Source organism: Mustela nigripes, chromosome 17 (genome assembly GCF_022355385.1).
Source record: "Mustela nigripes isolate SB6536 chromosome 17, MUSNIG.SB6536, whole genome shotgun sequence".
Classification (NCBI taxonomy): domain Eukaryota; kingdom Metazoa; phylum Chordata; class Mammalia; order Carnivora; family Mustelidae; genus Mustela; species Mustela nigripes.
Window position 1 is genome coordinate 55,895,171 of NC_081573.1, and position 12,568 is coordinate 55,907,738.

The following is a 12,568-nucleotide window of genomic DNA, read 5'->3' on the forward strand; positions in this document are numbered from 1 at the left end:
TTTGAGGCAACACATCCTTTAACGTGTCACTGAACACGCAAGCCCAGGATCGTGTGGTTCTGCTGTGGGCGCACTGCTGTTCTCGGCGGTTTGTGTCTTCATGGGATTTCATAGGAGAGATTTAAGGTTCATGAGGGTAAGAACAAATAGTGGCAGTGCCAAAAAGACTTTAAAACACACCGTTTAGTTTATGAAATATTATTAGCATATAAGATTGTGTTTACGTTTCCAGTGTACTGGTTTGATCATTCGAACACATTTTGGTTGCAGGTTTACTGCTCTGACGTTAGCTATAGTCTCACATAATTACTCTTTCTTATAGTGGGAACCGTTAAAACCTGGCTTCTTTGCAGGCTTAAAGTTTTTAATAAGGTTTGCTGTCTGTAATCTGCATACTGTGTGTTAGACATCCAGGACGTGCGTATCTGCTGGTGGCGAGTGGTGGAAGTCCTGACCCCGTGGCTCCCCGCTCCCCTGCCTCAGCCTTCGCGGGTGTCAGGCCATTTGCCATTTTTTTTTTTTAATTTGAGTTTCTGTGTTTTGTTTTTTTGTTAGATTGCAAAAATAAGGGCTATCATACATATTTGTTTAAAATATTACCTTCCGAAACAAAGGGCCCGAGTACTGACTTCACAAGACGGTAGCGCTGTTTTCAGATTAAGTTGATTTTACTGTGCATCTAATATAACTGGATTTCAGTTTTTTACATTGCTCACCTTGAGTTCATTGTGTGAGTTTGATTTTATAATTTTTTATTCTTAGAAGCAGCTATATAGTTAAAGAGGGAACTTTGAGCAATTTTCTGTCATAAATACACATTTACCACAGTCTGGGGGGCATCTTCTAAATGGTGGAGGTTTGTTGAACTAAAGGTGCCAAGTGCCTGCAGAGTAAGGAAGACACATGCACTCCCCTCTTTTGTACCTGAACTCCCTCCCACACTAATTCCTACAGTTGCCTACTAGCTTAGTAACTCTGAGTAAGTTTTGTAAACACAGAAAGAAAATGGCAGTGTTGCCTGGGGTCTCCTGGGGTCCAGAGTCTGTTTTCAGGTCCTGCCTCTGCCACTTAAGACAATTTGTGTAAATGCAGCTTGATTTAAAACAAAAAACAAAAAACAAACAAAAAAAACCCAAGTACTTTTACTGCCTCACAATTGCATAGATTTCCATCACCAGGGGCAGTGTAGTGTCACTGAGAGCAGGAGAGAAGGCATTCTGCATCCGGGAGTTGGCTAAACTTCCTGAGTGACTGCAGGGGGAGAGGAACCTGACTGGTGTCAGACGCACCTTTTTTGCTCCAAGTGTCTGTGCCCGCAGTGAATGCTGGAGCACTGTGTGAGTGTTGGAGTGGCTTTTGTGCTGCGGGTGCAAGGCCCCTGTGTAGCCCTAGGCTTTGGTGCCGGCAGGGAGATCCCCAGTGCCCCCCAGTGGACAACGTGCAGCTCCCATCCCTGCAAGCCTTTGGTTTTGAACTGCCCTGTGTTTCCTCAGGTTCTTACTTGTCATTCATTCCCTGGGGTACAGAACTTCTTTACTGTGACCATTGAATCGACCTGCTAAGAGTTTATTGGGGAAATCAGCTGAGGACACCCGTGCACAGTTCTCAGGTGGGCACGAGAAGTCTGGCCTGCCTTCCGGGCAGACGTGCAGCGCCGCAGGGGTGACAGACATGGGGTCACTAGGACTCCCCTCTCTTAGTGGCCCAGGGCAAGTGGCTGTGGTATCTGTGGGCATTTTCTAACATCCTATGAAAGGAAAGGCTTACTGTGACATTTTATTGTAGTTGACTTACATGTCCATTGGAATCTTTATTTTCATTTTTTGCCTCATTTTTGGATCTTAAGGACAATTTTAAAAATCATTCCTGTGTTACTTTTTATCTTAAATGAAGGTGATTTAATTTTACTGCCTATGTTATTTTGGTTTAAAAAAAAATGTCTTGAGAATAGTTGAATGGATAAAGAGTTTAATGAAAAAGAATGTGTTGGGTTTGAACATTTTGTTGAGTTAAAATTTGTTTTCCACTTCCCTGCGCAGCTTCCTCCATACAGTGGAACAGTTCTGTGTGGCCCCCAAGATCCTGACGAGCTCCCCGACGGTAAGCTGGTTCTCTCCTTTGTCTCCCCGATGTGCTTTCTGGCCCCGTGTGCTGCGTGGGCCGGCTCTTCGCTCTTCGGAAGTCACGGCTTCCTCCTGCTTCATACTTTCCCAGTAAACGTTCCCTGACTGCTTGAGGTTTTCGCTGTAAACTAGCATGTTTGATCTCTGAATCATTTTGATTAAGGAAGTATATTCTGTGCTTCAGACTGTTAGATGTTCCAGGTTTAAGTATGGACATAGTTGTTTGATACTGTTTTTTCTTGACCATTGTCAGTGGCACATGTGTGTCCTTTATAGCCAGTGCCAGTGGCCTTTCTTCTGGTTGTGGAGGCTGCCGCGGGCAGAGCTGGTGATCGTCTGAGAGCGTGCTCTTCGCAGGGCTCAGCCAACAGCTCCGATCTGCTCTGCAGTTTTCATTTCTGTCCCAGTATGTTCCTTAATGTTCTCGGGAAGTCAGAGGACCTTTTTACTTCCTGGTCTGTTACTTTTCTGGTGTCTGTCCCAGATACAGAGCTCATTACTGGGGACAGTGCTCACTGAGATGCAGTGATTTTGTGCGGTTGAGGACTGGCGGCTTGCTTTCGTGCTGCAGAAGGCCGGGGCGTGGGTCCGTCAGAGCTGTGGGGCCTCGTGCTCTGTGTGGATCATTAAAGGCCCTTGCTGGGCTTGGCGAAGCAGCTGGGGACCCTTTGCTTTGAGAGCCAGGGGCCTGGTTCCCTCTTTCATTAGCATGGTCAGACCTGTGAACGGGGTTTTCATTATAATTTAAACATAAACCTGAAGAACCTGCCCAGACTTTTTATGCACAGTACAGCCGGAGACTCGACAGCATCTAATGTCCTTAGCGGTTTGGAGGAAACCGTGATCTGGGAGGCTGAAGGAGAGAGCAGTGCTGGGGGCGACTGGGTGGTTCAGTCAGTTCCGTGTCTGCGTGCAGCTCGGATCATGATCCCGGGGTCCTGGGATCGAGCCCCACTTTGGGCTGCCTGCTCAGTGGGGGCCTGCTTCTCCCTCTCTCTGCTGCTCCCCCTGCTTGTGTGCTCTCGCCCTTTCTCTCTGTCAAATAGATAAATAAATAATGTTTAAAAAAAGAAGAAAAAGAAGGAGCAGTTCTAGTGGTGGCTGAGGATAAGAGTGCAAGGGAGTGAGCTGGAGGGGTGCGGACGCGCCGCCTGGCCGGCCAGCTTGGGAGCCCGTGCTCGCCGCGTCTGCTGCCGTCGGTCCCCGAGTGCTTGGCGCGTAGGAAGCGCGCTGCGGTGGCTCACTCGGCGCTTTCCCGTTTGTGTGGCTCCTTTCTCTCTCGTTCGGGTCACGGTCTCACCGACTTCCCAGGGCCCAGGCTGCAGGTTGGAGGCTCCATCAGCTCCTCTCTGTGGCTTCTCCCTCCCTTCCTTACGCCACACCCCTCCTTTTAGGCTGTCTTCTCGGCTTAGCTCCTGCCTCACGGCTCCTCTTCTCCCTGGTCTCTTCTCCCAAGTCCGTCTTTTCATCTGCCGAAACCACAGCTGGGATCCGGCCACCGGCTCACGCTGCCAGCGGCAGGGCAGCTTAAAGGCTCATTTCTCTGGGGCCTTTCCTGTTCTCTCGTGTTTCTGTGACGTTTATTCCTTTCACAGTGCCTGTCCCGCTGGCCGGTAATGAGTCTGCCTCCCTCTTCAGACAGTTGGGCTCTGGGTGGCGGGGATCAGGATTACCCATTTCTCTGTGCTCAGCAGCTACACGCTGTACTTCTGGAATGTTGTAAACCGTCAGTGTGTTTTTGGGTGAATGATTAGGATGATTTGTTCTCCCGCCCACCGGGGGGAGCTACAGTGAGAGCCCTTTCAGGGGCTCCTCATCACGGCGTGCCTTTTATAGCTCTGCTTTTTTTAGTCCGATCCTAGAGCTGGAATGGACTCCCCCCACCTCTCTAGCCAGGTCTCCTGCCAGTTCCACGGACTTCCCTGTGGCTTCTGACTGAAATCGTTGCTCTTTCCTATATCTGGAAGCATCCTTTCTGGGAAGCTGTTGAGGCCTTCTCTTGCCCTGCCTCTGCACTGTCAGCTTCGGTCCGAGGTGTGTTTCTGCTCCTCGCTGTCACTCCCGGAGGCAGGGACTTCACCGGACTAATCTCGTACCCTCTGTGATAATAAGCACTCGGCACATAGCTAGGTGCTCTGTTAACTGGAGAAATCAGCCAAGGAAGCCACTTAAGCAGCACTTCCCAGACAGCGATGAGCACATAGTCTCTGGGGGCCCCCAAGCATTGCAGGCCATGTGGCCCGTCCAGCACCCTGGGCGCTGCAGGGAGCACGCCTATCAGAATGCTATATTAGGACGGCTTTGTTTTATTTGACCTGGTTTTCCTTCCCCCAGCAACCCCACTGTCTGCGTGGCCTGAGCACTGAGGCCCCATTCACCTGATGCGTCGACTGTGTGTTTCAAGCCTAGGTTTGCAGGCTTTCACCACGCCTTCAGCCCACAGATTGGGCTTCGTGCTGACTCCTCTGCTGTGCGGTGCACATATGTCCATGAAACGTGCTGTGGATGAGAAGAGGGACTGTTCTGGGCAGGACTCTCCGCCTTTCGGTGGTACAGTCAGACCCTCTACGGGGTAGATGTTTTGGAAATAACCATAGCATAATGTTTCCATTAATGTCCTTTCCTGTTCTAGAATATTCTGTGATATGATAAGATAAAGGATTGAAATGTGAAAGGCACTGTGTCTGTTGGAAATAATCAAGATCTTGCACAAGCTGCATGCCACAAAGCATACTAATGTCTGTTCTGATTTCACAGCGTGCGCCACCGTCTGCAAAGGGTGCCTCCCCACAGGGAGTGTTCTTCCTTGCCTCACACACATCCACGTCCGTCCGTGGAGTGGCATTGCACCCTCGAAGCATCGTGGGAGAGGTGGTGCCTGAAATCAAACGAACACTTTACTTTTAGGTGTCATAAAAGAGAACATCATTTCTCCTTAGTGATTCTTCTCAAAACAAGGGAAAAAAAGCAGTGCTCAGAGGCGAATGGATTCAGATGTTCATATTGGTGTCTGTGTGACAGTGTACTGTCAGGTGCGGGGGTCATTAGTCCCCCTTTTCCAGGAACTTCTTGTTGTCTGGAAGGTGCAGCCCCACCCCCTGAGGTGTGGTCAAAAAGCCGAGGAAGAATTAGGGGACCGGTGGCATCCCTGTCCCCAGCTGTCTTGCACACGACGGGCCCCTCGGGCTGTTTGTTGAAAGACTGCCAAGGTCAAAAGTATTCAGTTATTTGTAGTAGAGCACAGTTCTCTTGGTAGTATGATTTTATTGATTGGTTTATTTGTTTATTTTGGAATACTTGCCTTGAGAAGTTGGCCTCTTGTGCTAGACTCGGAGACATGTGCAGTTATGCATTCCGGATAAATGAGAAGGCACGTGTCCTTCCCTTAATGTCGGGATTTATAACTGTTTCATCAGATACACGATGACACTGGTGCTTGACGTCTCTTGAAAGATGCAGCTGATTCTACAGCTTAACCTAATTCAGAGATGTGAACTATGAAAAAATGTACATTTTGGAGTGGATGGACTGTATAGATGGTCTGTATTCTTGCTAGCCAGTTGGCGGGAAGTATCAAAGGGTTCCAAAGAAATTTTTTAAAAAGTTTGCAGTCCTAATTGTCCTTTGGTGTTTCTGGAAGTGTGGCCACCATCCTTGGAGTTGGTCTACTAGGAGCTGATTTTGGGCACAGTTTGTGTGTTCACGGGAGGCCGTCTGCACGCTGCAGCAAAGGTTGCAGGTAGAGGTCACGGGATGGCGGATTCGAGAGTGCTGCCTCCGAGGAGCACCTCTGCAGAGAGCGCGGGTCCTGGTGTGGTGCAGACTTTCTGAATCACTAAATTACACTAATTAGGGAAGCCATAAATATAGTAATGACTTTAAATCCCTGAGTTAGTTGTCATGGTTTTCTTTTTAAGTTGTCCAAAATACCTGTACCCTACCTAGTCTCAGAAAGTAAGCCAATAAAGTTAGATTTCATTGAGGGGTGTTTGTAAATAGGCAGAATATGATTTGCTTTTTATTATAATTTCATTTGAATTTCCACTTTCTACTTTCTACTTTCCACTTTCTTTTTTTTCTTTTACTCCCTTAGCTACCCTGAGAGTGGAAAATGAATATGGGCTTCTGGTTTTTGTAGCTCTAAAATTAAATAAGGTTTTATAGTCACTACTTATTTTTTGCTAATTATTTGTCACAGAAATGAAATGTCATAGCTGTGTTAATTAGAAGACCGCTTTAAGGGTTTAGTTTCAAAAAGGAAATGATTAATTATAGAGACTTTTATAGTTTGCGTAACTGTGCTCTTAACTGATGCTGTATTTACTGATCGTTTTCTTTCTAAACAGGACAAGAATATCAGAGAATTGAGTTTGGTGTTAATGAAGTGATTGAGCCCAGTGGCGCTTTGCCGAGAGCCCCCAGCTACAGTATTTCCAGCACACTGAATCCTCAGGCCCCTGAGTTTATTCTCAGCTGCACAACTTCCAAAAAGACCCCTGATGACCTCGATAAAGAAGCGACCTATGGTGCCGTGGACTGCCAGTACCCAGGCTCTGCTCTTGCCCTGGATGGCAGTTCGGGCGCGGAGGTGGAGGCTTTAGAAAGCGATGGTGTTGCGGGTGGTCTTGGACAAAGGGAGCGTAAAAAGAAGAAAAAACGTCCCCCAGGATATTACAGTTACTTGAAAGATGGTGGTGAGGGTGGTCTTCCCACGGAAGCCCTTGTCAATGGCCACACCAATCCGGCGGTCCCGCACAGCGTAGGCTCAGAGGATGCGGAGTTCGTGGGCGATGTGCCCCTATCAGGGACACCCAGGACTTGTGACAGCCTTCAGGATTCCACGGACTTCGTCAGCGACGCTGTGCCTGGTGGGCCTTTCCCCGGAGCCCTCGATGGCGATGCCAGGACTGCAGGGCAGCAGCCCGAGGGCTGCCATGGGGCTGACTTGGAACAGCCCTGCCTGTCCGTGGAGGCTGGCAGGGACAGCCTGTTGAGGACAGCGGTGGCTCAGCCTTACATGGGAACTCATACTACTGAAAACCTTGGAGTTGCTAATGGACAAATACTTGAATCCTCCGGTGAGGCCTCACCTGCCAATGGAGTTGAGTTGCACACTGTGGAAAGCACGGACTCGGACCCCACTAAAGCCGAGAGCGCTTCCCCTGCTGCCGACGCCCCGGCCTCTGCGGCGGGCACCGCTCCCGCGAGCCAGCCTAAGTCATGGGCCAGTCTTTTTCATGATTCTAAGCCCTCTTCCTCCTCACCCGTGGCTTCTGTGGAAACTAAGTATTCCCCTCCTGCCACATCTCCCCTGGTCTCTGAAAAACAGATTGAAGTCAAAGAAGGGCTCGTTCCAGTTTCAGAGGATCCCGTAGCCATAAAGATCGCAGGTATAGTTCAAAAGATTGAGGTTGGAAGTGAAGGTGGGAGCAGAGCTCTGCCCCTGTTGAATAAGCTTGAGGCTGTCTGGGCTGAGAAACTGTGTGCTAGAGTGTTCCTCAGAGCAGTAGTCGGTGACCAGTGTGTTAAGGGGAATTTCTCGGGAATGTCTGTGCCTTAAATGCTCTCTGTCTGGAAGGAAATGGTGCTTAAGCACAGTGCGGGCAGGTTGGGGGTCCTACCTTCACGTGAAACGAGTGCTCCGTGTCTGTCCCCAGTCCTTCTCTGTTGACAGAGTGCGTTTCCGCGTCCTTGCCTTTTGATCCAGTAATCTGCTGCAGCCGGGGGCGGAGCGCACCCGTCCCACGCGCGCCAACAGCTGCCCTGCACCTTTGCTACGTAATCCGTGACTTGGACTCCCTTGGCGCTGTTTCTTTTCTGTATTTCTTAGGGTGTAAGAAAGCATTTGGGTTTTTTCCCTTATTACTGCCTGTTTTGGATTGAGTCAATGGATTTTACTCAGCTGTAGTACACCAAGGTCAATTCTTGACAGAAAAAGAAAAACTGCAACAATTTAGGTCAGAGTTGATGCTTTGTTCTGAGTGCTCAGGCTCAGAAGTAGGACGGATTTCAGTAAAAACAGCTGCATGATGTTTTTAAGTTAAACTAGGAAGTCCGACGCGCAGGGACTGCGTGCGTGTGTTCGTGTCTCTGGAGCTGGGGTCTATCCGGTTTCACGCTGCCGGGAGATCAGCAGACAGCTCTGCAGTGTCTTGCCCACCCCTGGCGGAAGTAGAACCAGCTGTCCCAGTTAGGCTTTTTGTGAAGCCTATGGGTGTAACATTTGGAACGTCAGGGCAGTGTCTGTCCCCGGGACAAGGATCAGTTGCAGGAGCGAGCTGCCGAATGCGCGGCCCTCTACGGATGGTCGCGGTTCCATCCGCACATTCTTCTGAACAGTCGTGGTGTCTCGAGTTCTCTCAAGATGAGAAGATAATTGGCAGGCCGTGGATTCTGGGCTTCATATGTACATACGTTTTCAAGTTAGATGATTTCTTTATTACAACTTCTGGAATGTATTCATTGTAAGAGAAAGCTGTCACATGATAAGACGATAGAAACCTTTGTATATAGATCAGTATGTTAAAAGTTTTATTTTTAAAACTCTACATGAGAAATGCATCAGTGGGATGCTTTTAAAAATGTGCATTCTAAGTTCAAAGTAATGATGGCGTTATAATAATACTTTTGTTCCTAAAAACCTCCCATTTCTAGGAAATTTTCCCAATCTTTATTTAAAATAAGAAAAACTTCATTTTAAAGGTTTTGGAACATTTTGATCCTGTGACTTGAAATGTGTTTTGATACATAGTTTGCTGTGTTGTACATTTGTTAAAATCTCACCTGCTCAAGTCTGCTGTTAACCCGAACACGGCTCTGGGCCCCTTGTATTAGCGGGGAGCGCCATGCCGGGCGCGGTCAAGTCTGTTGGAGTTGAGGCAGGGCCGCCCCAGCAGGGTTACTTCCTTAATCGTAGTTTGATTAGATTAGTCCGGTTGAGAAGATGTTTTCATATTCTGAGGGAAAGTGTAGCTCTTTGTAAAACACTTGATTCTTTGAGCCTTTTTATGGGGCCTTAGACATCTGGAACGCAGCTGCCGACACTTGTGAGCGGTGCTTCCTGTGAAACCACGCGCAGCGGCACCGGCACGAAATGCCTCTTGGGATCACACACACTTGGGTCAAGTGGTGCTGCTTGGAAGTGTCCTCTTGGTCACACTGCTCTGTAGAGGTTTACTGTATAAAAATGATGAGCTGTATTCCGTTTGTTGTAAGACCTACTACCGCAGACTTCCCTTGAATGGGCATGCTTTTCAGCGTAGGCTCATTTGTTGTAAGCCATGTTGAACGGTGTGACATTCTCCTTCCAATAAAAGAGCTCTTGATTGAGGTTGGTTATCCTCAAATTAGCATAAGCATCTAACTGGTTCTAACAAGAGAGTACTTTTTGCGTTTATTATGATATTTATTAGCTTGAGATAAAGAGGGAGAAGGGAGCAGTTTAGACATCAGCTTCTTCCGTTCTGAGTCCTTCGAGTAATACCAATAGCCACAATCGATTTTTTTTTTTTTTTTAAAAAGCCCAGGCTCATTTATTTTGGATGCCCACATTTCTGGATTCTCTGCCCTGTCATTAAGTCTGTGCTTCATAAATGCCACCTGATTTTTATACAACTACCAGTGAAATACAAACGAGGAAACACCTACTGTAAACAGAGAGTAAGAACCCCGTATAAGGCATTTTGAATGGAAATACAGCAGCTCGTGATGAGTTGTAACTGTCCGTTGAGTGGGTTCTGCTTTCACCTTCTTGGTGTAGACGTCAGCGTTTTGTTCCATTAGCTGTTCTTCAGAAGTGTAAGTTTGATCTGAGGAGTTGGAAGGGAAGAGCACTTGTCTGGGCATGCTCAGTGCCTTGCCCAGCCCCACAGGACGGTGGGCACCAACACAGAAACCCGCGTGGGCTCGCAGAGGGGTCCGGCTTTCAGCGTGTGGTTATTGTCAGTCTGAGAGGGAATATTTGGCACTTTTCAGTAGGAACAGCTGAACTAGGAGGCGTGAACAAGAAACTTGAAATCTCAGTAGCTTGTATTTGAAAGTGGTTGCAAAATACCAGATTTGTCCATGTTCGGGAGTAAGTTTGACAAACACGAGTAGCGCAGGGATTGGCGACGCCCGCAGCTGGGGGAGCGCCTGTGGTCTTTTGTGGTGACGCATAGATCCTTGTGATGAACCTTTACTTTTTCTTGGGTTTTCACTAAGAAACATTTGTCATATCCCAAACCTGAATGTGTCAAATGCTTTCAAATCACAAATAGAGCTATTTTGTATCTTACCTTTTGGTTTTAAAATCTTATATCAGTGTTTTTTGTTTTAAAAGAGTGGAAGTCATGGTGGGCATGGGCTGAAGACCTACATGAAACGAATCAGAATTCCAGTGCAAAGAGGAGGAAGTAGACTGAGGTCTTCGACGGCTCTAAAAAATCTTCGTGAGGAGATCGAACCACCTAGTCATACCATTTATTATGAGTTTTAGTCAAAACCTACTGAATATGTGATTCTGCACAGTAGTTATATACCTAAGATTTGTTCCAGGAGAGCAGCAGAATCATGACAAGTCAGGTCTGCTCAGAAAAATGAGTTCCTGTGTCCGTATTTATAAACAAATACATACCTTGTAATTGATCATTTTTTGGTGGCTTATAAATTATATTTATACTTACCTCTTCCTTGGGAAATGATTTCTTAAATATTTTGCATTTCCTTTTCAAATTGTCCAAAATAGCAAAGGTTGTGATGATGTAGCATGCCTTCCGCTGGAGAGGTGTGGCACCTGTTTGTAGAATCCCTCCCTGCCTGTGGATGGAGAGTTTCCGTATACGTGTGCATATGTTCTTGCTGGTATTTATGATGTGTCTTTCTTCTAGAACTGAATCGAGAGCCCTCTACCTGTAAAGCTTATGTTTATCTGCAGCCAATGGACAGCGGTACATTTTGGTCACTTTGCTGTCCTCCAGCTGATTAAGTAACCAAGCTAGCTAGGATGTGTTCTTCCAAAGTGATGTAACAAAGAAAACGAAAACACTTGCAGGACATGCTGGGTAGTTGAGGAAGAGGACCAGATACTCGGTCAGTGGCATCAGAATGTTGATTACAGGTCACTTACTGGGCCTTAAGAATCGAGGAGAGTTCCTACTTTGTATTTTCATAGAACTTAAGTGGTGACATGACCTCTACATCCTAGTTTTAGCGAAACAAAATTTGATGCACAAAGTACATGTAAAAATAATCCTATCTTATATTGACTTAAAAGTTTACAATGCAAGTGTCGCCACTGAGTTTGTAAATCGTTTCTTTGGAATGATTTGTGGCAACATATGTGAGCTACTGTGTATGTCTTGAAATACGAGAAAGGCTGTTAACCACTCAGTTTTTCTGAAAGGCTGTTAACCACTCAGTTTTTCTGTACATCAGCAGATTTCATGAGAAAGTTGAATTTTAGTTTAGCCACCTAATGTTTAAACTGTAAAAAAGTGAAGACACCAGCTTCAGTTTTACGCCGTTTATGTGAAATGGAGTCATTCTGGCCTTCTGGGCCGTTCTAGTTACATTGTTCTGGGCAGCCACACCAGCCCTGTGAGAAGGGTGGGTTGAGGAGGCTGTCCTCTGCAAGGCTGCTGTGTCAGTGAATCTGAATAGTGAATTACATGATGATAATGAATTGGAAGGCGTTTGGACGAGAAGTTTGTTGCTACTGTCAGCTTCTGATCATTTGCTCTAAAAGAAGGTGAGCTAGAGAACCAGCAGTGATGTCTTTGCAGCACTGGTCAGTCTTTGAGCTTCAAGCTCAGAAGTACCGTGCCTTCTGTCCTTTGGCACCACTCTGCCTGGCCTTAATTCTTTTGACCTCGGTAAGTACAGTGCTTGTTAGACTTTAAGGCAGGAATACAGTAGTATATGGAACTAGAGCCAGGAGTGGTACCAAAACACTGAAAGCAGTTTATCACACTGGCTTGTCGCAAGTCCAGAATAACTGAGTTGTAGCAGCAGGATTCAGTAATAGTGACAGGTGACAGTGGACAAGAATTAGGATTGTGTTGTGTGTGTGTTTCACTGGGCGGCAGCTGAGCTGACTTTGTCCATGTTGGTGTCTGGCTCAGTTTATGGTTACTGAAATTCTTGAGGGCGGGAAAGGCCCAATATATACTATGTTACAAAACCAAAACTTGACATTGTTTGGATATTTGTTTCTTTTCTTTTTGCCTTTTTTTTTTTTTTTAAAGATTTTATTTATTTATTTGACAGAGATCACAAGTAAGCAGAGAAGCAGGCAGAGAGAGGAAGGGAAGCAGGCTCCCTGCTGAGCAGAGAGCCCGATGTGCGGGGCTTGATCCCAGGATCCTGAGATCGTGACCTGAGCCGAAGGCAGAGGCTTTAACCGATGAGCCACGCAGGCACCCCTGGATATTTGTTTCTTAAGAGAACATCATAGATAAATTTAATTT

At 46.8% G+C, this 12,568-nt stretch overlaps 1 protein-coding gene across 1 annotated transcript in view; it reads left to right on the plus strand.

The window, feature by feature from the left end:
* USP10 (ubiquitin specific peptidase 10) overlaps positions 1 to 12,568 on the plus strand; it is a 73,357-nt gene that overhangs the window by 38,756 nt on the left and 22,033 nt on the right. Inside the window, exons 3-4 of the mRNA XM_059381638.1 lie at positions 2,040 to 2,100; positions 6,470 to 7,513. Coding sequence (XP_059237621.1) covers positions 2,040 to 2,100; positions 6,470 to 7,513 — 1,105 coding nt within the window. The remainder of the gene's footprint in view (positions 1 to 2,039; positions 2,101 to 6,469; positions 7,514 to 12,568) is intronic.